The sequence below is a fragment of the Melospiza georgiana genome, chromosome 10 (assembly GCF_028018845.1).
Source record: "Melospiza georgiana isolate bMelGeo1 chromosome 10, bMelGeo1.pri, whole genome shotgun sequence".
Classification (NCBI taxonomy): domain Eukaryota; kingdom Metazoa; phylum Chordata; class Aves; order Passeriformes; family Passerellidae; genus Melospiza; species Melospiza georgiana.
Genome location: NC_080439.1, coordinates 5631737 through 5658757, shown reverse-complemented (window position 1 = coordinate 5658757; position 27021 = coordinate 5631737). Strand labels below are relative to the sequence as shown.

The 27021-nt window shown below is 39.2% G+C and overlaps 1 protein-coding gene across 1 annotated transcript in view; it reads right to left on the bottom strand.

The window, feature by feature from the left end:
- NAALADL2 (N-acetylated alpha-linked acidic dipeptidase like 2) overlaps nucleotides 1-27021 on the bottom strand; it is a 401015-nt gene that overhangs the window by 201568 nt on the left and 172426 nt on the right. Inside the window, exon 3 of the mRNA XM_058031067.1 lies at nucleotides 16380-16881. Coding sequence (XP_057887050.1) covers nucleotides 16380-16873 — 494 coding nt within the window. The 5' untranslated portion in view covers nucleotides 16874-16881. The remainder of the gene's footprint in view (nucleotides 1-16379; nucleotides 16882-27021) is intronic.

Sequence of the window (27021 nt, the reverse complement as noted above, 5' to 3'; positions counted from 1 at the left end):
CATCCTGAAAAAAAACTAATGAAAAAATTTTAAATATGATCTGAAAGAGGACTTAATTAGTTAAATAATTAGTTATACAACCAGACCATTACAAAGGGGCTCTCTTTCAGTGGCAAAACCAGGAAGAACAGTTCAGGAGCATTTAAAAAGGACACATTTGCCTTAGCTCATCATGTGGCTTTATCCTCCTCTAAGAAACAACAGAGCTCCACTTCCATCACTGTCAACATTCTGCTTAAAAATGATACTTATAACTCATTTTAATTTCAAATTATTTTTATTAGTTTTTGTTTTTTGGTTTTTTTTTGAGTTCTTTCTGACTGGAACCATAGTAATTTACTGAATTTTTAAATTACTGAAGTACTGCATCTATATTTAGTCAACTAGTCCCTTCTGGTGAGATCTGCTAATATAAGACGAGAAAAATTTCACATGATATTCATGGAAAATTAATTTAATGTATCTGATTATTTCTTTAAAGAAGGGTCTAAACAGCATTAGCTCAGGCTTTTTGATTCCCAGTGCATAATAATATTAGTGTAATAATTCATGTCTGTCTTTTGTTTAGATTTTTTGTTCTTTTTTTTAAGGAAAAAATAAAATACAGATAATTAATTTGATTAAATCAAAACATTAGTATAAAACGCACACTCTGAAAGGCAAATTGAGTATCATCAAAGAGCTTTTCTTGTCTTCATTCCATCTTCACTTTCCCTAAATAATTATACTTTCTCTGAAAATTCAGACTTTCAGCTAAAGAGATAAATACTTTGTGATGCTGTATTTTAACATCTGCGTGTATTCAAGGCTGGTGAGACACAATATTTCCAGTGGGTATGAAATTCTTCTGGTAAACAGCGAAAAGCAACACAAAACTTTGTTACATTGCCTTCAAGATCAAACCAGGACTCCTCCATTCCATAAAACCAGAGATCATTGCAAGTACTCACTGTAATTTTCCACATCCAGCAGAATGTGCTCCCTCACAGAGCTAGTGTTCAAGTAAAGCTGTAACTAAAAACCATTTGATTTTACTGTATCCTCACATATTCCCAGGGTGGCTCAAACACTGTCTCGAACCCGTGCTAACAGAGATCCATCAGCTCCCTCTCAGCTCTAATAACAACAAACCAACCTTCAGCACACACAAATCCTTCCAAGGTTTCAAACGCTGGTGTGGGCAAAATAAAATAAGAGATTTTTTCTGACAAGCTTCAATAATGTTTACAGCTGAGGAGAACTAGATACATTGTTTGTAACGCAATAAAAAAGCATAAAGACATCTCCTAGCTGTCTGGCAAGGAACACTAATTCTCGATTACTATCAACTCATCTATCTAAAGGATTACAAACAGAATACAATATACTTTTGATGCTTCTGGAATAGCTGCCCCAGCAATTCTTGCTAAGGTCACATTTTTTCTTTTAAGTTATCTTTTCAGCAGTTTTATGAAGTACTGTTTACTTCCTGTATCACAATCTGGCATAAAAACCTGAAACTATTTGTGTATGGCTACAGGAAACCTTATTGCAATTACTGCCATCCCTCTATGTATGAAATTGCTTTCCTCTCATCCTGGAAAAAAAATCTCTTTTTACTTTGGGGTAATAGATCTTCAGTTACTGATGGAATATCACCATTCTTGTCCCAAAGTCACTCTTCATGAGTGGCACAACAGCACATAACAAATACTTAACACTCATCTTTAGATAAATCTGTTTTCTACCTCTGCTGAACTGAGTCACATAATATAATGCAGCCAGCAACCAGTGTCTAACACACAATAAATAAAAAGTGTTAAAATGTCTTTATGTACCAGGAGATCCAGTATATAACTAATGCTGAAGTTAATTCTTTCGGGGCAGACTGAGTTATTCGATAACCAAAATTCTGTGCAAACATTCTGAATTCTTTGAAGGATAATAGAAAGTTGGAGCAAGTTTGTAAGGCAACCATTAGAGAATATCCTTCTATGCTAACCATCTCTGGATGTGTTTAAAAAAGGCTGGGTGTGGCACTGGGTGCCATGGTCTAACTGAGGTGCTAGGGCCGGGCTGGACACAATAATCTGGAAGGTCTCTTCAACCTGGTGATGCTGTGTGTGCTAACAAGTGCTGCAGGAATGCCAGCTGCTCTTGTCTACAAGGATGCAAATGGCACCAGATCTCAAAGAGATTCACCTGTTCTGGAGAAACCAAACACGGGAGCAAAGGAGGATCCCATGAAGTCCCCCAGGAGTCAGAAGATGCTGGTGCCATCACACCCTTTGCTGTGCCCAGCTCAGCTGAGATGCCCTGGGAGAACCCTGGGGTTTCCCTGAGGCAGTGCAGGAAAGGCAGCCAATGAGCAAAGCATTTAGATTTGGTACATTCAATTCCACAGTTCTGCTGGAAAAATCCCGGCACTCCCCCAAAGCCAGTTTTGCTTTTGCAAGAGGAACCTTCCAGCAAGGGGACCCAGAGCTCTGGAGCACCTTGGGGACCTCAAGCCTCCCTAGCAAGGCAGGGCCAGCACTGTGCAGGAATGCCACCGAAGGGTTTCTCACTCAGACCTAATCTGATACAGGATAATTTGATCTTTAATGTCAGTCTTAATTACGTTAACTGAGGGGAAGGGATCCAATCCCACCGCCAACATTTAATCCTGCTATGACTCATCCTGATCTGATTAACTGTTTCCCACACAGAGAAACCTTTTTAATGTCAAGACACAGTGAGTCAGGAGGAAATGAGAGAGACAGAAGAGAGACCCAGCCCTCCATGAGCCTCATTCCTCCTCAGGAATCTGTGATCTGTACACGGCTGCTGAGGCAGCAGTGCTGGCAAAAACTGGAAAAAGGGAGTTAGATTAATCCAGGCAGGATGCAACACAAGCATGTAAAACCAATTTCCAAATCCACAAGACTAAAGGAAGATTTAATTCATTTAGCTTTGTATTTCTAGAATAATACCAAATGATTTTTGTTTCAACCGCGTCTGCTTCTTAAAAAAAAAAAAAAAAAAAAAAACAAAAAAGAAAATAAAAAAAAAAAAAGTTTTTCTAGCAGAGAGCTACAAATCCCAGCTAATGCCCAGCCTGTTCACTGTGCCATGAACAGCTCCTGCAGCCAGCCACCAGAGCCCAAATGCTCTGGTTTAGCTCAGTCTGTTAATCAGGACAGACTATTAATATCAAGCCCTCTCAAGTATCCTAGCAAAACCAGCTCAAGAACAAAGGGGAAAAAAGCATGAATTCAAAAAGTTTATTCATCTTGGTATGCTTCAATACAAGCTCTGAAAAGACTGATGAAACACAAAGATCAGGGAAAAAAAAAAAAAAGAAACCACTAAGTCATCTTACCTTTTCTACACCACAGACAAATTTTGCCTTGTGTTGAACCCTACGACAGGTTGGCTAAAGAATATCCCCTAACAGAACAAAGCCATAAAGGAGTTGGTTCCATTCATCAGCTTTTCTGTGCTGTGTACTTCTACTTGTAATTTAATGCTGGATTCTCCCCCAGGTATCTTTTTTTATGTGGAAATAGTGCTGCACTGCAATCAACTAACTTCATCTCACATTCTATATAACACTGTGTTGATATGAATGAGATAAGCCCCCCAAGCTGTATTTATATGTAAGGACTGTGTCCTTAATAACTCTCTGGGCATTTATAACACAGCCATCATGGTACTTTGAGTTTTGATCCCTTCAAAGGAGCTATGAACACAAGGAGTACTTGTGGCCCTGGGATTAGAAGGCAATCAGGCTTCAGCCACAACCACAGGGAGAAATGGTGCCAGGCACTGGAATATATGACAGCTTTGAGAAGTGCTGTGCAAAAGACTGAACTTCAGCTATTATGCAAAATTACACCTATGTATTCACACAGGCACAAAATCCCATATAGAAGTGGACAGCTATACAAACAGATATGTTTCTGTCTGCAGGAAACAGGCTTTACAAAAGTTAATAATTAAAAAAAAAAAAAACCTCTACACATTTTCCACAAGAACAAAATGAATACCTGTATTAACACCATGCCTTATCTATCTTCTTATCACATACACTGAATAATTTAGAAACAATATTCCCTGCTAGGATCCTGAAGAACCCATGCAGATTTATCTTTTTTTTTTGGCCACAGGGTTTAATTTTCTTAAATAGTCTCCAGAAATATTAGTAAAGAAAAACAGGCGTTATAATACAGAAGAAAACCATTTTTATATATTTTAGGTCACTATTTGCACTGCTAGCAACACAGCAGCAGGTTCCATTTGCCTTGCACTAACCGTGTTATGAATAATTCAGCTCCTTGCTTCGTTCCCTAAATAGTTGACAGGGAACAGAAACTTTGTTCATGACCTGTATGGCCTTTTTTGAAGCCTGCCTATTTATTTAACAATGCACATCACAAGGTCCATCAGCCAGGCTGGCATTTATTGAAAATGAAAGCATTCAATAACAATTACTAACAAATGACCATAAAACAAGTGACTTCCCAGAGCTACCACCTTTCACTCACAAAGAGCACTCAGCCAACTATTTCAATAATTAAATGCTCTCAATCTGCACTGCACCAGCCCTGGCTCACGGAGCCTTGGACAGCAAACAGAGTCCAGAAGCACTGGGAACACCTTCCAGCCTGGCCACAAGTGTAACTGTGAATATCTGAGCTCTGCTGGAACAGAGAGAGCAATGTCCATCAAAGGCACACTGACATTTTCATGGGCTCCTTACACACTCTCAACTATCGATCCTTCTTCTCACTGTCTCACCTCTCCCAGTTTTGATCAAGCCCTGGCCTCTTCCAGTCTGGGGGCTTCAGTTACTCACCTGAAGCAGCAGCAAGATGTGATATTGTCTGGAGCATCACACCAGGCAAGGTAATGTGCTCCAAAATTCTGGCCATTTAATCAGTTCTGTACTACAGTAGAGGACTGGCATCTGCAGCCATGTCCCAACTTCCACAGGAAAGACATTCCAAATCACTTTCTTTCTCTAGACCCAACTCTCAGTAAAATACTACAGTTATTGCAAACTTATGTCTGCAGAGATTTCACAAATTTCCTGGAGAGAAATCAATCTGTGATGGGGTCCTGACCCTTTCAGCAACAGTGACCTTTCTCTTGAAGCCTCACACAACCCAATTAATTTGCCAGATGGCTAATTAAGATTGAGCACCCATTAAAAAAAGTAAAACAAGTAAGATCTTAAAGTGTTATTTTCAATGCTCATTTTTGTTTCTGTTGTCTTCTCTACTCTGTTAAATAACAAATTTTCACAAATGAGAAATAAAGACATTAAGCTGGTCAAGGACCAGGCATTGCTTTGTGAGGAACGATCAGCACACACCCCCCCAAATTCCCCAAACAGGAACAAAAATCATGAGGTCTCCAAGAAAAAAGATTTCCAAACAATTTTGCTTCTGAGCTATTCGAACATTCTGTTTTGATAGTGACATTTCAAGTCACTTTTCAACTTTCATATTTCCTAGAAAGGAAAAAAAGAGTGGAAAGAGAAAATTCCATCTTACTGGAAAATTACAGCCTTTTCAGCCTTGAAGAAACACTCATAAACTAAGAAGAGTATGAGTTGGTATTTTAACTTGTACAGGAACACATGTAAATTTGTGGCAACTGGATGTGTTTAAAGGCTACATCAGCTTACCTGAAAGATGAGAAAGGAAACACCAGCCTTTATGAAGGATGAGACTTGAAAATGTATATTTAAAGATCACCCATAACTGAGACTGAGAGAAATTAGCAGGAGGCATTATTTAACTTCTTGTCCATGAACAGTACTGTAGAAATTAAAAGAAGCCAACTTCTTTAAATTTGAAAAGTCTTACATACACTCCACAAGTTCCAATATTGCCAGGGAAAGCCTCAACTTTGCAATGCAATCCATATTTGTTTCATTCCAGAAGCTCATCAGCTTTCAAAGAGAATTGAACTGAGAATAGAAGCCCCTTAACAGAAGACTACTGCAGAATACCACCATTAAAATTGATTATTATTCAGACAATATCAATTTCATTATCCCTGATCGATCCTGAGCAATGTTCCCCAGCAACCTTCAGTTACAAATTCTGCATGAACAGTAACTTAATGCAGTACAGCAAATTGCAGTTAGTTAAATTCAGCAACAGTCTGGCTTATCAGGCTTCCAGCAAATTGCTGTCATAGGTGCTGATGGCAGGGAACTGCTTGTCAAAGCACCTCCAAGAAAGGGCTGAGAAAACTCCTTCCCCTCGGGGCTTTGTTAATTTGATTTATGTGTAGAGGCAGGAAACTAATTGCTTATTGTTGCAGTGCCTACCATGGAACTGCAGATCCCACTGAAAGGCTGGAGCTCAGGAGTACCCATGGAGTTGAGTCTCGCACCGTGCTGACGAGAGATGCATCCTAAACAGCAACCTGCCAGGGCTTGGTGCCTCAGGAATTGCAGGGATTCTCTGAGTGCCCTCTGCCACCATCTCCTCTGAGGAAAAATCCACCCCCTGAGCACACAGTGATGCTGGGGAGTTCAGAGCAGAGACAGGAGAAACTCCTGCGTTGTTCAGGCAGTCCATGTGTCACCAATTAAATTGTTTTGGGGGGTTCTGCAAGGTTTGTTCCTCACTGTTGTTATAAACACATCCCTGGGACCACCAGCCAAAATTGCTGATCCTCCTTGAATTGAATTTCAAGGACTGGACAGTGAAGGACAACTTTGCCCAATTTCTTCACCCTGTGGTATTTACCAAATGGAAGCACCTGGCCTACAGTGAAAACTGGTTGTCATCTCAGCAGGCTGTGTGGCTTTTATTCCTTCAGGTTCTTTCTGTTAGGAAAAATGTGGATGGTTCAATCTATAAAAATGATAGATGGCAACGTAAATAACTTTTTAGCTTCTAAATGCTGCCTTTTAGCCAGCATTAGTGTCAGAGCTGCTCAGAAATCTCCAGTCAAGTATTTCTGTCTTTCAGGTAAAGTCAAGTACAGAGCCTATCACTCACCAAAAGTTTCTTAAAATGGATGGATTTTTAAAATCCATAGATGTTTCACCATCCATTCCAGATTGTCCCTGAAACAGAAATGCTCCCTTGAAAATCTGAGCTTTTCCAACAGCACCAGACACCTACAGACAAAGGGGAGAGCAAGATGTCCTGGGGCAGCCCAGCTGACAGAGGGATCCAAGGCACCATCAGGCCCTCCTCCATCCCCCTGTTACCTCAAACAGGCAGGAATGTGGAATGCCAGACCTTTAAAAAGCAAATTACTCCCTGAGCCATGTTGGCACAGCTCATTTCATCATCTATTAGGGAAAGCAGCACTTGTCACCACTCAGAATTGCTGTTCTAATTGGGACTAAATTGCCCCACACTTTAAGCAGTGATGGTAAAGCAGCACATAGCTAATGGCCATGGAAATTGGTTCTATCTCTAAACCCTAACCACACTCCTCTTGTGAGGACTCTGAGGCAATTCCAGCAAGGTAATCTTTAAAATTAGTAAGATTATGCAATTCAAAAATAAGTGATCAGAGCAGAATTCATTTATACTTTATAGCCTATCAAAAACCAGTGTCACTTTCTCATGGAACACACGAGGCACTGCACAGCAGGAGGACTAAAGCCATTCATCTAGGCTGTGACAGACAGTAAATTTATCAAGGGACTTTACTTATTATGCTGATGTGGCATAATATAGTTTATTGATTCTAATTCATTAACATATCACACTTATTGCTTAGGAAATCAAACATGCATTGCTTAAGGAAATTATTTTAAAGCAACACTATGTACTTAATTTATAAAGGATACAGTTACAATACAAAAAAATCAGATTTTACTGTATATTATTTCCCAAATCAAACATCTAAAAATCGATATATTTTGATGGACACTGTTAAAAAAATAATCAACAGAAATGAAAAATTTTTCTCAGTGAAACACAAGGTGGACTTGAAACACACCCTTTCAATGTTAGTAAACCATAACCTAAGACGTTTCTTCAAAAAGGAAAAGGAATATTATAAGCTTATGCTGCAGCTGACCCTAACAGGCTCAAACTTACACATCCTTCTCATGCATTATATCTATATATTGTATCCTTTTTTCATCTAAAGAAAAAGAAATAAAATTTTAAAAATAATGAAACCAAGGAAAACTATAAAACAGACAAGCCTTTCTATTAACACCTCTGAAGTACAAATATAACCTATTTTTTGGTTTAAAAAGAAATCATACTTGACATAAGTGGGTATCTGAAGCCTAAATTTATCAAGTCTCTGTTCCACAGATAGCACTTGGGTCACACAGGGCATCTTTCTTCCACAAAAGCCACCTCCCCATGTTCCCAGAGCCATTCTTCAATGGGGAGGTGGCAGGGGAAAAAGTGGGAACTTTCCCTTGTTTGATATTACTCTTATCCCCTTTCAAAAAGGACTTTGTACTTATAAATACTCATTCAAAATTATCATGTGAATGAAGAGAGTCTCAAGTGATTCCACAGTGGGAATTAAATGGATCTAGGGAGCTCACTCAGCTCCTGGTTACCTGGGAATACACCAACATCCATTCCCAAAGACGAAGCAGGCCTGGCTTCAGACCGGGCCTAACTAGATTAAATACTTGCATTTTTGATAGCAACACAAGAACTACCTGAAACTGATATCCAGGAGGAAATAGGATGAGTTCCCATTGCTTTTTTTCCATGTTCTTTTCAGCTGTTGGTGTGACAAAAACCAAAATTTGTGTACAGGGGACAAAACTGGTCATGAGTGAAGTGAGCTAGGCTAGGCCACTGCTCCCAGCAGCCATAGAGAGGTTGTAGCTGTTAATTAGCAGTAGCTGTTAATAGGAGTGGGCACTAAATGGGAATCTACCCAGGGGAGCAGTGACCAGAGCACCCCTTTCCTCACCCCCTTCCCAAGGAGGTTCTGCTCCTGCAGGAATTCCTCATTCCTGGAATATGGCAATTCACCAAGCACCAGCCTGTAAACTTCATTCAGTCCAAGTCTCCAAAACTCCAATTTTTCTAGAGGTTCCAGGCTCTCTCTGCTCCTCAGGTATGTATTTCACAGGCTTTACCTGGGAAAAAGATTTGAAGCCCCAAGGTTTTAACATTACTGATTACAACTGATCAGGGAACGAGAAGCACTTGGATATGGAAGCTTCTCGCTTCACTTTGAAAAAAAAGAGAAAAAAACCAAGTAAAAGTCATTTTCTCACTGCACTGGCACTTTTATTCCTTGGCCATGACACACAGGAGAGCAGCTGCTGCCTGCTCTTCCCAAAGCCCTTTGAAGAATTAAGCTGAAGTTATGGATGGCAGCAGGCACCAGTGACAAATCAATTCTTGCCAGAGACGGATTTGGGAGATCCTGCAGGTGATATCACCAGCTGGAATAAGGAACAGATATGCCTCTAAAGGACAGTTAGTTACAACTGGATGTATTATGAAGGGATTTAAACCTCCCTGTTGCTCCAGGGGGGAAAACATGATAGTGAAGGGAGCATTTGAGTGAGAACACACAGGATGAAAAGCAGAGTTGAAATGTGGGAGCTTCTCTGTAGACTGGCTGGAAAGCAAAGCAAAGATTCTTCCCTCTGTGCCCCCATCCCAGTTTTAATCATGGGAAGATTATCTAAAAAACAAACCCGTGGATCTGATATCAACCAAGATGTACAATTTTGGAAAGAAATTATTGAGTAAAGCTCAATAAGGCTACAATAGTTTTAAAAACAGGAGAACAATAAGCTAATCAGATAAATAATGCACAGCCAGAGTTATCACTTGCATCAACATGACTGCCTGGTTCTTTTATTTTTACTATTCAACATCAATCTTTGTTTATCCATCTAATTTACAGAAGCCAGACCCAAAATTAAAACCACCTAAAAATTATGATAGCCCCACATTTTCCAAATAAAATAAGATTGTTTCATTTTGATTTGGTTTTGGAGCAATAAAATTGAAATACTTTATATACATCATACAGAGTGAGAAAGAAAAAGAAAAACAGAAGAATTTTCAAAAGAACTTAAGTGATAGCAGAAATCTGAGTGTCATTTTAAAAAAGTAGATTCTGTGTTTCAACTTCCTCCTCTTTGGGATGTGGGATTTATGTCCTTTTCATACCCACCCTGAAGGCCTTCTGGAGACAAGTTACACCTACCTTGAACTTAAATTTTGTCATATGTCTTCCAGAAGAGCACTGCGAAAAGTTACACTCATGGCACAAACAGAAATAATTACTGGACTCCCATCAGCCCAGTGATGTCTGCAGAATCAAGAGTGATTTTACCAGATCTGAATTTGCCTGTACTGTGGAGCAGATTGTTTATTTTCAAAAATATATATTTGAACAAACGTAGTATTTAAACTCTTGAATTGTTTGATTTACTGACTGAATCCTGTTAAGAATATCGGTCCCTTTTTTCTTTTTTGTCCCAGTTTAAAATATGGCATGCTAGGTGAGGAAAAGCTCTTCATTTTTCTTGTGGCAATTACTTTTCCTCTTCAGGCACCTCTGACAACTCCTCTTGAAACCTCCAAAACATCAGGAATGAACTGATTTTTGCCTTTTATTGTGAACAATGCAAGCACCTCCTCACAGGGGGAGAGGTGTCCAAAAAGGCTCGCAGAGATAATGTTGATTTAGGTTGTACCATTGATTAAGCGACTTGGCCAAAACCAGTAATTACAACTAAGCTGAATTGCACAGAAATCCTGTAGCATTCCCATTTCAAAGGAAACAAGGTGCGAAGTTGAAGGAATAAAAGCCAACACACTGAGTTTTCTTACCTAATGATTTCTAGTATGTCTGCTGGGGGAAAAAAACATAAACAACCTTATCACGGAGTTGGGATGATGCAGACAGCCAGGATGGGACTGACTAAAGAGGAGCCCACCAGGAGGAGCCTCCAGTGGAGAATCTTAATATCCCAATTCAGCAACCCATGAACACAAACTGCAGATATCCTACACCATCACAGAATTGTTCAGGTTGAAAAACACCTGTAAGATGGAGTCTAACCATTAAGCCAGCACCTGAGTGGCAAGGTGATTAAATTATGTTCCTAAATGCCACATCTACATGTCCTTTAAATCCCTCCAAGGATGAAGACTCAACCACTCCCACTCCTAACAGAGATTGGTATACAGGCTTCATTCAACTCACACAGAACCCAGTCCTAATCTAAACAAAACCAACACAAATTCCCTGGAGCATTTTTGCCACCTCTTTACAGGTGCAAAGGATTAATTCCTCAAAGCTTCATCTGACCACAAACAGATTTCACCCCAACAGAAAGCTCCCACCCTAGACCTTCAAGCACATTAAGCTGATGTCTGCTCCAGCACTGATTGGCACCTCTGTGTCCCTTTAAACAGTTTGGTTTTTTCCCTCCTAATTCCTTCACAGGACTGTTAGCAAACTCCCAGACCATCTGAGCCTGATCTAAGGAGTAAACAACGAAAATTAAATTAATGTCATGCTCAGTAACATTTAGAAATTGCAAGCTAAGCAGCTGCCACTTATTCCTCGTAACTCCAAGTATTTTATTGAAGGAAGTTTTCAAATAACATATATTGATTTTGTCAGGTTTGGGCTTTTTTTTTTCCTTTTACCCAAGCAACATGTGTTATTTGTTCTCCATTTTCCCCCATTTTCCCCCTAAATTCTTTGCATTTTATTCCAATTTCCCCCCATTTCCCCCCTCATTTTTCCCCAGAATTTTCCCTGTTTCTTACCAAATTTTCCCCATTTTTTCCCAGTTTTCCCCCAATTTTTTCCACATTCTACCCTCCCAAAAATATCTTTTTTCTCAAAAAAATCCCATTTTTTCCCTCAAAAAATCCCATATTTTCCCCAATTTTCCCTCATTTTCCCCCTCAATTTTATTCCTAATTTTCCCCCTCAATTTTATTCCTAATTTTTTATCATTTTATTCCAATTTTTTCCCAATTTCAATTCCAATTTTTTTCCCAAATTTTATTCCTATTTTCCTCCCAATTTTATTCCCATTCTCCTCTTATTTTATTCTTATTTTTCCCAAATAAGGAAATGTGGCCATGGATAAATCTCAAATAAAGAAATGTGGGCATGGCTAAATCCCAGATAAGGAAATGTGGGCGGGGCTACACCCAAATAAGGGAGTTGTGGGTGGGGCAAAGTCCACATAAGGGAATTTTTCCCCCTTTTTCTCCCATTTTATTCCCATTTTCCCCCAATTCTCCCCAAATTTTTTTCTACTTTTTTCCCAATTTCCCCCCAATTTTTATTCCCATTGTCCTCCCAATTTTATTCCCATTTTCCTCTTCTTTTATTCTTATTTTTCCCAAATAAGGAAAGGTGGGTGAGGTTAAATCTCAAATAAGGGAATGTGGGCAGGGCCAAGCCCAAAGAAGGAAATGTGGGCAGAGCTAAGTCCAAATAAGGAAATGTGGGCATGGTTAAACCCTGAATAAGGAAATGTGGGTGGGCTAAGCCCAAATAAGGAAATGTGGGCAGAGCTAAATCCCAAATAAGGAAATGTGGGCATGGATAAACACCAAATAAGGATATGCAGACATAGCTAAATCCCAAAAAAGGAAATGTTGGCATGGGTTAATCCCAAATAAGGAAATGTGGGCATGGATAAACCCCAAATAAAGAAATGTGGGCATGGCTAAATCCCAAATAACAAGATGTGGGCAGGGCTACACCCAAATAAGGGAATTGTGCGTGGGGCAAAGTCCACATAAGGAAATTTTTCCCCCTTGTTCTCCCATTTTATTCCCATTTTCCCCCAACTCTCCACAATTTTTTTCCTATTTTTTTCTTATTTCCCCCCAATTTTTATTCCCATTGTCCGCCCAATTTTATTCCCATTTTCCTCTTCTTTTATTCTTATTTTTCCCAAATAAGGAAAGGGGGGTGAGGCTAAAACTCAAATAAGGGAATGTGGGCAGGGCTAAACCCAAATAAGGAAATGTGGGTGTGGCTGAATCCCATATAAGGAAATGTGGGCATGGATAAATCCCAAATAAGGAAGTGTGGGCAGAGCTAAGTCCAAAAAAGGAAATGTGGGCATGGCTAGATCTCAAATAAGGAAATGTGGGCATGGCTAAAACCTTAATAAGGAAATGTGGGTGGGCTAAGCCCAAATAAGGAAATGTGGGCATGGCTAAGCCCTTAATAAGGAAATGTGGGCATGGATAAATCCCAAATAAGGAAGTGTGGGTGTGGCTAAATACCAAATAAGGAAGTGTGGGCAGAGCTAAGTCCAATTAAGGAATTGTGGGCATGGCTAGATCCCAAATAAGGAAATGTGGGCATGGCTAAAACCTTAATAAGGAAATGAGTTTGGACTAACCCCAAATAATGAAATGTGGGCATTGCTAAGCCCTTAATAAGGAAACGTGGGTGGGCTAAGCTCAAATAAGGAAATTTGGGCATGGTTAAGCCCTTAATAAGGAAATGTGGGTGGGCTAAACCCAAACAAAGGAAATGTGGGCAAAGCCAAATCCCAGATAAGGAAATGTGGGCATGGATAAACACCAAATAAGAATATGCAGACACGGCTAAATCCCAAAAAAGGAAATGTTGGCATGGGTTAATCCCAAATAAGGAAATGTTGGAATGGCTTAATCCCAAATAAGGACATGTGGGCATGGCTAAATCCCAAATAACAAAATGTGGGCAGGGCTACACCCAAATAAGGGAGTTGTGCGTGGGGCAAAGTCCACATAAGGGGATTTTTCCCCCTTGTTCTCCCATTTTATTCCCATTTTCCCCCAACTCTCCACAATTTTTTTCCTATTTTTTTCTTATTTCCCCCCAATTTTTATTCCCATTGTCCGCCCAATTTTATTCCCATTTTCCTCTTCTTTTATTCTTATTTTTCCCAAATAAGGAAAGGTGGGTGAGGTTAAATCTCAAATAAGGGAATGTGGACAGGGCTAAACCCAAATAAGGAAATGTGGGTGTGGCTGAATCCCGAATAAGGAAATGTGGGCATGGCTAAATCCCAAATAAGGAAATGTGGGCATGGCTAAATCCCATATAAGGAAGTGTGGGCAGAGCTAAGTCCAAATAAGGAAATGTGGGCATGGCTAGATCTCAAATAAGGAAATGTGGGCATGGCTAAAACCTTAATAAGGAAATGTGGGTGGGCTAAGCCCAAATAAGGAAATGTGGGCATGGCTAAGCCCAAATAAGGAAATGTGGGTGTGGCTAAATACCAAATAAGGAAATGTGGGCAGAGCTAAGTCCAAATAAGGAAATGTGGGCATGGCTAAATCCCAAGAAAGGAAATGTGGGCAGAGCTAAATCCCAGATAAGGAAATGTGGGCATGGCTAAAAACCAAATAAGGATATGCAGGCGTGTTTAAATCCCAAATAAGGATATGTGGGTGTGGCTAAATCCCAAATAAGGAAATGTGGGCATGGATAAATCCCAAATAAAAAATGTGGGCATGGCTAAATCCCAGATAAGGAAATGTGGGCGGGGCTACACCCAAATAAGGGAATTGTGGGTGGGGCAAAGTCCACATAAGGGAATTTTTTTCCTAATTTTCCCCCAATTTTTATTCCCATTGTCCTCCCAATTTTATTCCCCCACATACCCATGTTTCATTGCAGTCCCTCTGACTCCTGCTAATCAGATGTTGAGGGAAAGCAACTGAACACAACATGGGCTAAACGCTGTCTCAGACCAAAATGCTGGGTTAGGAAAACCATGTGGGTAATGCAGCATACTAAAAGCATTGATTATATATTTATATGCAGAATTGATAGGTAGCTGAATTAATATTTGACTGCTTTTACTGAATTCATACTATTAAATAGGTAAAAAAACCCAAACAAGTATTAAGAATTATGTTACAGGATGGCAACTAGTGAAGTTTTTTAAGTTTCAAAGTATTTATATAATTCATTTTACCCAAAATCCAGATTCTCACTAGTGTCTTAACAGCAAGCTGAAATCATTTGACAAGTGATAAAGGGTTTGAAAAGGGATGGTTTTAAACAACCCTTTGAAATAGTAGAATGGCGAGAGATTCCCATTCCCCAAACACAAAGTACTGAAGTATTATCCTGAGTCTGACAGACATGTCAGCAATTTGCTGTAATTTGTGTAATACCCAATCTTGGGGCTTAGCTTACTCCAATACTTTGGTTGTGATGAAGTCTAATAACAGAATTCAGTTCAATTTACACTCTGAAAGACAAAGAAGTTATCTTTTTACATTAAAAATCAACATTTTTCATGACCTAAACCCTTTTCCATCTAAAAATAATTAGATTTGTATGAAGTAGAATGAGTTCAGTACACGAAAACTGACGTGAAACCCTTTGTATTTCCTTTTTCTCTTGCATTTAGTAACAGTGTTGGCTCAAAACATGGTATTACCCATAGGATTTAAGACTTGGCTTAGTAAATATGATAAAATACAAATATTACTAGAACAACCATGTGGTTATTTCTGATGTATTTCTGATCTACTAGGTAACATCTCTTTGGATAACCATGACAACAAACTTTTCTAACTTCAGGTATGGGAGTTCTGCTGCTTCTGACCTGATACTGATCAAAAAATCTGCAATTCACTACCTTTAACATGAAAAAGGAACTTTGCATTCCAGAAGCCAAAAGTAAGCTCATCTCCCCTCCCCATAGAGAAGTAAATTTCAAAAGTTGGCAGGAAAACCTATTTTCTTCCACACTCACTGTTACAGAAAAGTGATTATACTAGGACACAAACATGTTATACAGACTGTCAAAGAAGTGAAAGAATTCCACATTGAAAAAACAATAAAATCAAACCCAGGTATTTTAAAAAAACTTGCATTCTTAAAACAGGTAATAAAGAAAAAAAACCCAACAAAAACAAATCACCATCTTTCAGAGTGCAAAGGTCAATTTTTCCATCCTAAACCCACAGAGAATAAAGGTTTAATTTACCATATAGAGACAAAAAAAAACCAAAATACCCAGAGTTCAATTTTGTGACAAAAATTAGATAGGGTTTTTTTTTTTAAAGCACCAAATATTACAAAACATCATATCAACCTTGCTTTTCAATAGTGTTATTTGGAACTCAGCTGGATCTAGGACAGCTGCTCTATTGTATTTGTATTTCCATTCAATTTGAATTATCTCTGTTTTTCAATTCCTTTACATTAAAGATAATAATATATTTAGCAATAGAACATTAATAAAGCAAAACATTATGATTAGCACAAATTTGCATTATTAAAAAATGAATTTTGTACATGCTTATGAACATCTCCCAAGTGTCTTTATAAAATTGAACATTAAAAAAAAGTCAGGGTTTGTAAGTAAGATTCCACATTTAAAAAATCAGGTGAAGACTTAACAGCGGCACCTGAGAGCATTTAGACAAAAAACCTGCCAAGGTACGTACCTGTAAATCCGTTGAATATTTTCAGCTTTGATTTCCTTGAGAATTTCATGGTAGATCTGAGGATTATTTGGTTCTTGAGATGTTGGGGGAGAAGGGCATTTCTTGCGTGCATAATATCCTATCACAACTCCAAAAATAAATAAAATCAAAGCAGTGCAAAATATTTTCAGTATCCGAAAAAAGCTGCAGCGGTTGCTCTTTGGTGCCTGTCTGGTGTAGTGGGAGATGTAGTCAGGGTCTTCCTGGAGCCTCTGGAATCTCCCCTTTGGGGAAGAGGAAGGCTGGATGGGCTCCAGGTCGAGGTCGGGGCTCTGGGAGTTGCCCAGGTGGTGCTGGGCTGCGCTGTCCAGTCGGAAATGGTCAAAGCCAGGCTCCTCCAGCTCTTTCTCCATGTCCCACTCCAGGTCCAACGCTGTGGCTTGGAGCTCATCGTTGTCCAGGTATGGAGAGTGCCCCTGTGCTCTCTGGTCTGCATTCACTTTGTGATAGGCCATCTTTTTATCTATTAAAACAAAATTTAAAACCAAAATGTTTCTACATGCACACCTAAACAATTTATTCATTCTTTGTAAACCTGAAAGAACCAATCAGACAATAAAGCACAAAAACTGGGTTCTCAATATTTCACTCTCCCCACTTCCATTGTCCTGTCTTTTGTCAGATCAGCAGTCCCATGAACATCATCATGGGAAATATATTGTAACAATATGAATAAAAGGAATTTAAAAGTGCCAATGGCAAAGCACTGAAATTATCCAATTATTTTGTCAGTCCTCAAGATAATATTAAAAAATTGAGTGAAGGCTCAGAGTTTCCAAAACAATTATTTGTTACCTGAAAGTAATTTTAAAGCTTAACAACTGTGTGCAACAATTTCATTTCACACACCATACAAAATAATGCTGCTAATATAAAGTTGAAAAGCTGGAAATAATATGAATTGCCTGATCTGATTCTAAACACATGGAAATGATAAATTAAAAAAGAAACTTCAGGGTGACACTGTACTTACATATCAATAAAAGGCTTCCATTTAGATGGAGCATTCTATTATTTATAGGTATTTTAAATGCATAGTTCTGGAATGACTGATGAATTTACTTAGAAATTGTCCCAGCTGTTTTGCTCCACTTATTTTTCCCATTTTAATGAATCAAAAGCACTTCCAGGTAACTATTTGTAACAAAATAATTCTTTTAATAGCAAGGCATAACTGTAGCACTTCTAGATATTTCTATGAAGTAGAAGCCCTCTACAGGGAACTCTGACCTCCAGCACAAACACTCAAAGTCAATTTTCAACAAATCATCTTTGACAGACTGCAACAACAGGGTGCCTTTTCCCCCACACTCTGACAATAGCCATTCCAACACATAAGCATCTGCAATTTAGGGCTTTTCAAACATCAGACTCACTTCTCAATTAGAATTAAATGAAGATAAAGATATGAAACCTCTCATAGTGATGAACACTAGACTGACACCTACAACACTACATTACCACTCCATTTTTATGTTTTAAGGCATTTTCACTCCCTAAGATTCACCTCCAAATAACATTACCACATAACAGAGGAACCCACTGTAATGGCAAAGTGGAATTCAGCTTTTTGAAGCTCTCTGAAGAGAGCAAACTGCTTGCAAGCTCCAATATAATGAAACAGCCTATTGTCCCCTGAAAGGCTATCTGCCTCTATACAATACCAATTTACAGTGCCTATTTTCCCCCTACAGCCATATAAATATCCCTCACCTATAAATGTCAGGCAGCCTGGGAACAGCCAAGAGACCCCACATGTTCCAAGTCACCATCCCAGCCCCTCTGCAAATCAATTCTCCCCCTGCAGCCCAAACCCCTCCAGAGGCAGTGGGAGCAACAGAGTTTAGAGTGAGCTGAGCTAAAGCCTCTTAAATTAGTGGGAAAGCCTGCATTATTTATTTAAATAACGACTGCAAATTTAGTCTTTAAATTCCAGCAGAGTCCAGCAAAGTCAAACAGCTGCAAAGCTGATGTGGCTGCCCTCTGTGGAGTTTGTTACCCCAGCCCTCAGGTTTGTGAAAAATCCTCTGAACTTCAGCACCACAATCCCCATGGCTGTGAATGACCTGGAGATCTCCCAAGGGAGCACTCTGCCTCTCCATCCAGGTTGTTCAGGAAGATATTTAATAATGCCAGCCCCAGAAATGATGCCTGCTGCACTGAGCTTCCTGCCAAGCGCCAAGGGGACATCAAACCACGTATTAATACTCTTTAGAAAATTGAGATAACTCATTTTCAAGCTATTTATCTGCCCTTTCACTCTGTCTCCTCTTCTGTTAGTGGAAGGATTAACTTGCAAACCATCAGTGACAGAGATCATTGCTAGGTAATATCACCTGCCCAACAACCTCATCTTTCCAACTCCACTTAATATTGCTTTTTATTAGAAATTAAAGACTGATGTTTTGTCCTTTAAAGCAAAGCAAATCATCACTGCATTTCATAAACAGGTAATTTTGGCTCTAGAATTCCTGATGTCATTTAACAAATGGTTTAGGCAAATAGGTAAACCCTTGGCAGATTACTACAGTACTAGCCATAAACCAGAATTAAGGAAGTTTTTCAGATGGAGTTTCACGGCAAATATTAATCTTGCTGAGCTTATAAATGTTGACCATTGCCTATCTGTGGTAGTTAAGTTTTCCCTGTATTTATGATACGAAAAAAATTGTGTTATTGTTCAATGGAGTGTATTAATAAAGGTTATTTAAATCTACATATAAATGCATAATAAAAATTCATATGAAATTTCTTGAAATGGTTATTATGCAAATGAGTAGTAACCCCTTTCCACAGCTTAACATCTCAGTAATTCAATTTTCATTCAGAGCACCAAAACCAGTTTCCTCACTTCAGGAAAAAAAAACAAAAAACAAACAAAGCAACAAACACGCAAGCAGCTAAATGACCTGAAATAAAAAAATCAATATTCAATTCAGTTTTATATTTGAGACCAGTCTTTTGAGTGTGGGATCTTATTAGCAACACATGTCCCTTAGTTAAAGAATGCAAAGAATGCAAGAGCAGCTGCAGTTGTTCACTTCACTTTTCCCTCTAATATCTCTAAGCTCATTGTTCCAGTCTAAGGACACAGCACAACTCACCTTGAAGTATCTGAGATCAGGGCCTGCACTGCATTTAACCATTCCAAAAGTAATTTTACAAAGGGTCTCCTGGTTCTTAAGGCACAGATCATTTGTGCCATCCAATCTGTATTACCTGTTCTATTTAGTATTTGATATTTAGCTAGTTAAGGAAGTAGGCATAACTTAAACATTATTTATTAAATGTAGTTTTGGCTTGGAACTGGAAGGAGAAAGAAAACACTACATATTCACAGTAATAGTGAATTGTGAAAGAAAAAGACAATAGAAATACAGAAGAAAATGAAGTCAAGAAAAAAACACTACAATACTCTAGTTCAGACTTCTCTATAACACAGACCATAAAATGAACATATTTTTGAAAGACATTTTTGAAAACTTCAGGAGATAGAAAATTCACCCCATCTGCCAGCAAGCTGTTTCAACATTTAATTGTTGTTAAATACATGTTTTATTATGAAGATAAAAGAGCAACTGCAAAATGCCAGAAGTCTGAATATGCACCAAGTGAGCTTTAAAGCCACTCTATAGGGACAGCAAAGGGGATCATAAACTCTGGAATACTGGACAGAGCCAAGCTGATGACCAATAAAGCTGATGTACATTTCTACACTTCCACTGGTTTGTGGGGAGAATGTTTATAGAGAGGTATCAAACCAAAGCTGAATATCCTTTCAATTAACTACACACAAGAAATCATGAGAGTCAGCTTTATCAGATTGTTGTTGCCTTAACGAGCCCATTTCAAAACTCTCTGCCTGTGCTTTGACCTTAAAAATAACACATTTACATCCTGCCTGATAGGAACATCTTGTTATGGAACCACCAGAAACTCTTCTTGACAACCTTCCCTGCTTCAATCCCTTATCAGCAAAGCTTTTGGAAACTATAGAATATGATCTTCATTAGAGGTCACCCTCCATAACAGAAAAGTGAGTTTACATGAACATTTTATGAAACCAACAAGGAAAAAGCAATATGAGCATAGCACTGTAAATTGTTTGTGACTGGTGCTGTAGTTGTTAAATGCAGCTCATAAATAGCTGAGACAATTAGCAGGCTCATGCCCAGCAGGAAGTGTTGGCAAGTGTTAATGGGCTGCCCACAGAGAGCCCTTCTGAGGCCACTGAAAAGGCAAAATTCACCCAGGAATTCTCCTAAAGGCACTGGGGCCTCTTTGTACAGTCATAAATCCAAAATTCCAGGGCTGTTGGATCATCTCATTATGAAGGGGTCTTTCCTTTTTATTTTCTTCTCAATATCTTCTATACGGAGTGCTTTTCCTCTAAGTCCTTGTAATCTTTTCGTGCCTGGGGAAACCCCAAAGTAGATGGAATATCACCTGTTTAAAGGGCCAACAGCTGTGCTTATCATGGAGCTCAACACCCTCTGCACTTGCAAGGCTTAAAAGTATGTATGACAACAAATTAGTACTTTGTTAAATGACATGATGCCAAGTTTCAGGCCTAGACAAATTTCTTCAGAGTTATAAATCCCTGACAAAACTTGTTTGCAGAAGAGATTATTATGTCCTTGTCAACAGCAACGTTACACTGCTCTGTAATTCAAAAATAATAATGTGATATTTCCATCACCACTGCCTTAATTCTGTGCAGTAATGATTTCTCCCTTCCCTCACCTTTGGGATATGGGCTTGGCAAGCAGTTCAGTTACAGCAGGACAGTTAAGGACCTTGTCACTCCATAGAGCCAGCAGATAAAAACAAATGACAAAACTCACCAGTTGTTCACATTTCTCTGAAGATAAGTGCAACTTGAAAGACTGAGCAGTGTTGTAGCAAAAACAACAGAGAGATCAGACTGGAGAGAGGTCTGTAAAACACAGCTTAGTTGAGTCTAAAGTTGTCTCTTCATTAGTAAGTTCTTTTGCACAAATAAATGATAGAGTGTCTAACCTCTTCAAAATCTCTCATTGATTTTATTACAACCCAAAAAGCCATGTGGACCAGGATACCATTGATATCAACACACAGGATGACCAAATGATAGGAACAGGGGCTGTGGTGCACCCTGATTGATAAGACTTGTGCAGGATGATGCCCAGCTGGAGCAGGAATTAATCTGCCTACAATCAAATGCATCAGCACCTGAGCTGTAATATCCTGGGCCATCCAGATGTGCACAGGTACATGGATATATTTGCCTGCTGCCTTTTTAGAATCTCTGAATTTCTGGGACTCACAGAAAGATTGCAGAAAGCTTCTTCTTCCACAGTAGACCAGGTAACAAAAGGCAGCCTTAGCTGGTCTCTAATATGCTGGGCATGTATTACCAACACAGATTTTTCCCATTCTCAAACATGTTTAGTTTACAAACACCTATTTGCCTGAAACAAAACTCAAGATATATTTACTGACTTTATAGGAGCTAACAGCATCTCTGATAGATGCAGAGTCTGCCGAGGGGGTTTATTAATACTGTGGTGTAATCAGATCACTATAAATGGCTCTGGTAGAGCCTGTGCATTCCTTGTGGGATGTGCTGGGCTGCTGCCTTTGCTTTGCCTTCCAGGACAGCTCTTTCCTCCCATTAGGGTGGGAACAGCTCAGTTCTCTCACTGTTCACTCCTTTATGCTCATTTGCAAACATCAGGATGACAACGCCAAACAAGGAGAGAGAAGACAAACACACACACTCCAGTTTCTTAGTTCATGAATTAATCACTCATTTTTCCACTGCAATCAACACTCGGATCCTTCTCCTGGAGAAAGGCATTGGGTAGGATTTCGTTGTTTCTAAAAGCCAAGAAGTAGATGGACAATCAGGACTTCCAGGGCTAGTTGGGATGTGTTGTGTATGTGCGTTTACACTTAGTTCTTAAATTGGGTGTAAGGGGAAGAAATTCTGTCCCACATCTCTGTTCAATTGCACACCTCCTGCCCAAAACACCTCCCCACCATTTACCTTCCCAAAACCCTGCCAGAGCTCCTGCCCATCCCACCCAAAGCTCTTCTTCCAAAATGTCAGTCTTTCCCTTCTCCCATTTTTCCTCACAAAGACTCTCTGTACACTAACCTGATACCCAGTCTGCCTGCACAGATATGTTTTTCCAACTTCAAGGTTTTATCAATAATATATTTTGCATTTCATTCCCCCAGACATTATAATTGCCTCTGAAAGAAATAAAATACAAAGCTTTACCAGGACAAAAACTATTATTGAGGCATTTGCATTTAAGCTTATAGTTGAATTTGATGTGAAAGAAAATCATTGTGAATGGTGTTTAACTTGAAAATGCTGACAGCAATAGCTGCACTAACAGGCCATAGCAGTTCTTAAGAAAGTTAATTTTATATGACTCATTTCTGCTTCGGAAATTTTTACGTTGCCAGTCTTTAGATTGGGCACATTTCACTTTGATATTTTTCAAACTCTTTTTAATTACAGTCAATCCTATTTAAATTATTATTTTAAAAATTAAGTAATTTTAACTTTGAATATTTTGAAACTGTACATTTACAAGCTACTACATTGTAATAAAATGTGCTAGTGGAAGTCTGCTATACTTCAAAAGATGCAAACCAACATTGCAAAATGCTGTGTGGTTTCAACCCGTATCTTGGAAACAACAAAAAAAACCCACAAAAAACCAACACTATAACTAACCAGCCAACTAACAATAAAAACAAACAAAAGAAAACCAAAATCAAAAGGTCACTTTTATGGATGAGCTACAAACAAGAAAAACAGGAATGTGGCCTCATCATAGGCATCAAGTCCATTCCTGATTTTAAACAATCTGTTTAAAACACATTCTGTTTAGGGAAAGAAAACAACCAAACTAAAACAACCAAAAAAAGAAACTACAACCCACAAACAAGCTGATGACCTTTTGGGATACAATTTCATCTAAAACTGGTCCAACCCTGCTGCCCCAGCAGGGTCACCCCAGAGGACACAGCACAAGATTGCACCCAGATGGTTCTGGGGCATCTCCAGTGAAGGAGACTCCACACTCTTTGCATGCAATCTGTTCCAAGTGCTCCAGTTTTCAGAGTTTGGGATCAATTTCTCAGACTTAGCTGGTTACAGAAGACAAATCTTCCTAATCTTCCTATTAGCAATATTTCACATGGAAATGAGAGATACAGAGGAAATATGAAGCCCTAATGTCTCATGTCAAGAGTAATTTTTTTGATAAAACCAGACTTTAAATGATATATTCAAAATACTGATAGACACACATGAAAATGTTCCTGCTGTCACCATCCTGTGCTATTCTAACTTGCTGTAGAAAAATAGGTCAGTACTTGTATTAAAAAATTAAATCCTTACTTCAAGACTACATTTTCTAGATTTTCTCATTTCTTGCTCAGTGGGGTTTTACTCAGTTTTTATCAAGTTCAACAATGACAGGGAGCCCTTAAAAATAATATATTATGGAGCTGAAGATGGCAACATTTACAATTTAGCTTTATTGGAATTTTACTATATTTTGATAGATGACAGCTTTAATGATTCAGTGCATGGTTTATGGTAGAAAACAGTAAGGCAGTAACATAATTTTCTGCTCCTTCCAACGATCTGTACCCAAAGAATTCAGAAAACAAGCGAGTGTACTTCATAATCACGCCAAATTTATTTTCTGGGTGAACTCTCAAATGTTAAAGCTCAAGTACACGGAGTGGTGTTGCTGTGGCAACCCGAGATGAGCCCGTGTTTGTAAAGAACACTGGTGTCCCCTGCACACCTGTGAGGCACAGGGACAGCGCAGGCTCCTGTCAGGATGCAATTCAGAGCATCATCAGCCCCAAGACTGCTCCTGGCAAGGCCAGGGGACATTGCTGGAGCCATCAGGCTGTGACAACCCTGCATATGATCCATACAATGTCAGAATCACAGCCTTGGTTAGATTGGAAAAGACCTTTAAGGTCACCCAGCCCAGCCATTCACCCAGCACTGCCAAGGCCACCTCGACACCGTGTCCCCAAGTGCCACAGTCACACAGGTTTTAAATACATCCAGGGGTGGTGACTCCACCACTGCCCTGGGCAGCTGTGCCACGGCTTTCAGTGAAGAAAGATTCCTTGCATCCAGTCTAAACTCTCTCTAGTGCAGCTTAAAGCCAATTCTTCCTGTCTCACCACTTGTTATCTGAGAGAAAAGACCGACCCCACCTGGCTGAACCTCCTTTCAGGGAGTTGTAGAGAAGATAAGCCGAAACCTAAGCCTCCTTTTCTCCAAACACCATCTCCCTCAGCTGTTCTTCCTAAGCCTTGTTTACTCCTGCTTCCAGGGCCTAAATGAGAAAGCCTTCATTTGCCCCAAGATGTAGTATCAGAAGATTTAGTGTTGCTATAGCTATAGGCGGAGTAGAGCAGTAATATGTTTGGTGTCCTTTGACCTTTTTTTTCCTAAATCTCCTCTGAAATAAGCTGTCAAGTTTGAGAAATGTCAGAGTTTGGTCATTTGAGTCTGCCTGGAGGTGTAATTTTGCATGGTGTACAATTCCTGTGAATTTATCAGAACATGTTTTTTCACACATAGTCAATATGGTGTGACATTCAGCATCCTGAGTCCGCCAATGTCTACACGCTGAAATGAGTTTATGATTTCTCTTACAAAGAAAATCTGAGATGTGTTAGTTCAGGTCAACAAAGGAATCCTCAGTGGATTCCTGAGGATAAAAATTAAAGGAAGCACCCCTTCTTCTTTCTGCATTTCGTCTGCACACCTATCTTCTGGCAGTTCCGCCACAGCTTTAAGATCTGTGATGAACTACATCTACACGTAGAGCTTCACATATCAGTAATGTATGTGCTGTCAGTAGCTCTCCAGAAGAATTTCATGCTTTCTCTTAAGCCCTTGTGGAACTAAGCCACAAAAGCAGCCAGATCTGATGATGTTTTCAGCCAAGTCCTACCCAAGCGTGACCACATCCTTGGGAGAACAGACACAGCTGCTTAGCCTGTGGTTTAATCTTCAGCCTCTCTCTGATGGTCTCCCAATAATTATTTAGGGAAATCTCTCAGCCTTGCTCTGCTGTATGGAGATGAGGGCATTGCAAGAAATAAACTGGATAAGTCCATTATCCTAAAGACTACCTTAATTTTCAGTCTCAACCTGATCTGGTCATTTTTGACACACTCAAGTTGACAGTCAAACTTCCATCTATGCACAACTTATCACAGACTGCCAGTAGACTGAACTTATTAATACTGTTAGTCTATACACATTTCTCAAGAAATAATTTCTTAAAAAGCAACCATAATACTTCTTGACCACTTAGAGAAGAGCATGATACACACCTTATAATCTAAAAGAAAACCAGATCAGCGACTGTAGAGGAAAAAACTTCTCATAAACCTTCTTTATACTTGGCCAGGGTTATGCATAGCTATTACAGCTTAAATTGTTTATGCTGTAGAACTTTTGATTTAGAGACATTAGCAGTTGAAGAGAAGCAAAGTGTGCATTATGACAAGAACAAAGAGGACATATTCAAGAAACATATAGCTTAGCACACTGAGCTGAAGAAGGCTATAAACCTTGTAACTGATGCTTAGAGGTATTGCAGCAATTCCCTGCTAAAGTGGGAACAGTGCATCAACAGAAGGGCTGATGGTTTCTGCTAATTCAGCTCTATACCACCAGATAAATGTGGGCTGATGATCCTGGGAGATGCTGGAGGCCCAGGTACACACCCTGGACAGCACAGCCAGTGACGTTTGGGACCTTTCAACAAAGTAACGGCAATCGGAAAATGACAATCTGCCGACAGCAAAAAATGTTAAATAACAAATGCCACAGGAAAGCAGCTGTGGATGATCAGTCACAGAGCATACTTTGCTTACTGGCTTAATATGTACAATTGCTTCCTCTCCAATTTTCTTTAAAAAGCACCATTAATCCAAAATACCCCAAGGAACAGTGCTAGGAGAAGACTAAACCTTCTGTCCCTGCTTTCAGTTATAAACCAGAACATGTCTATATTCATGTCATAGCACAACTTGTTACAGCCTCTTTAAAAGTGGGATGATACATCAATTACAATACTGGAATCAATTCTGGAAAGTTACTCTGAAAAGTTGACAATTCACAGAATCATGAAAATGTTGGCTGGCAGGGACCTCACAGGGTCACCTGCTCCAACCTCCCACACAAAGCAGGACTGCTGCCAAGAACAGATCAAGTCACCTCATTCTTAAGCTGAACTCATCAAGCATTCAATCAGAGCTAAAGGGTTCAATATAAACACAAATGTATGCCATTGCACTCCCTTTCTTTCCTCTGCTGCCAATACATCTGTTTCTTAGTAAAAATAGCATCAGTATGCAAAAATAAAAACTCTCAGACCTGTAATATAACCAGTTGTTAAAATTCATACAGACATTTTTGCTTAAAAAAAATACAATACAGAAAAGAGACAGAATTGGAAAAAGAAATGAAAAGTCTTAACACACAGACATAGCAGCCATGGCATGAAAAATTCATTTCCATTAATGAGACGTGGTAGTCCCCAGGCCAGCGCCCTTTGTA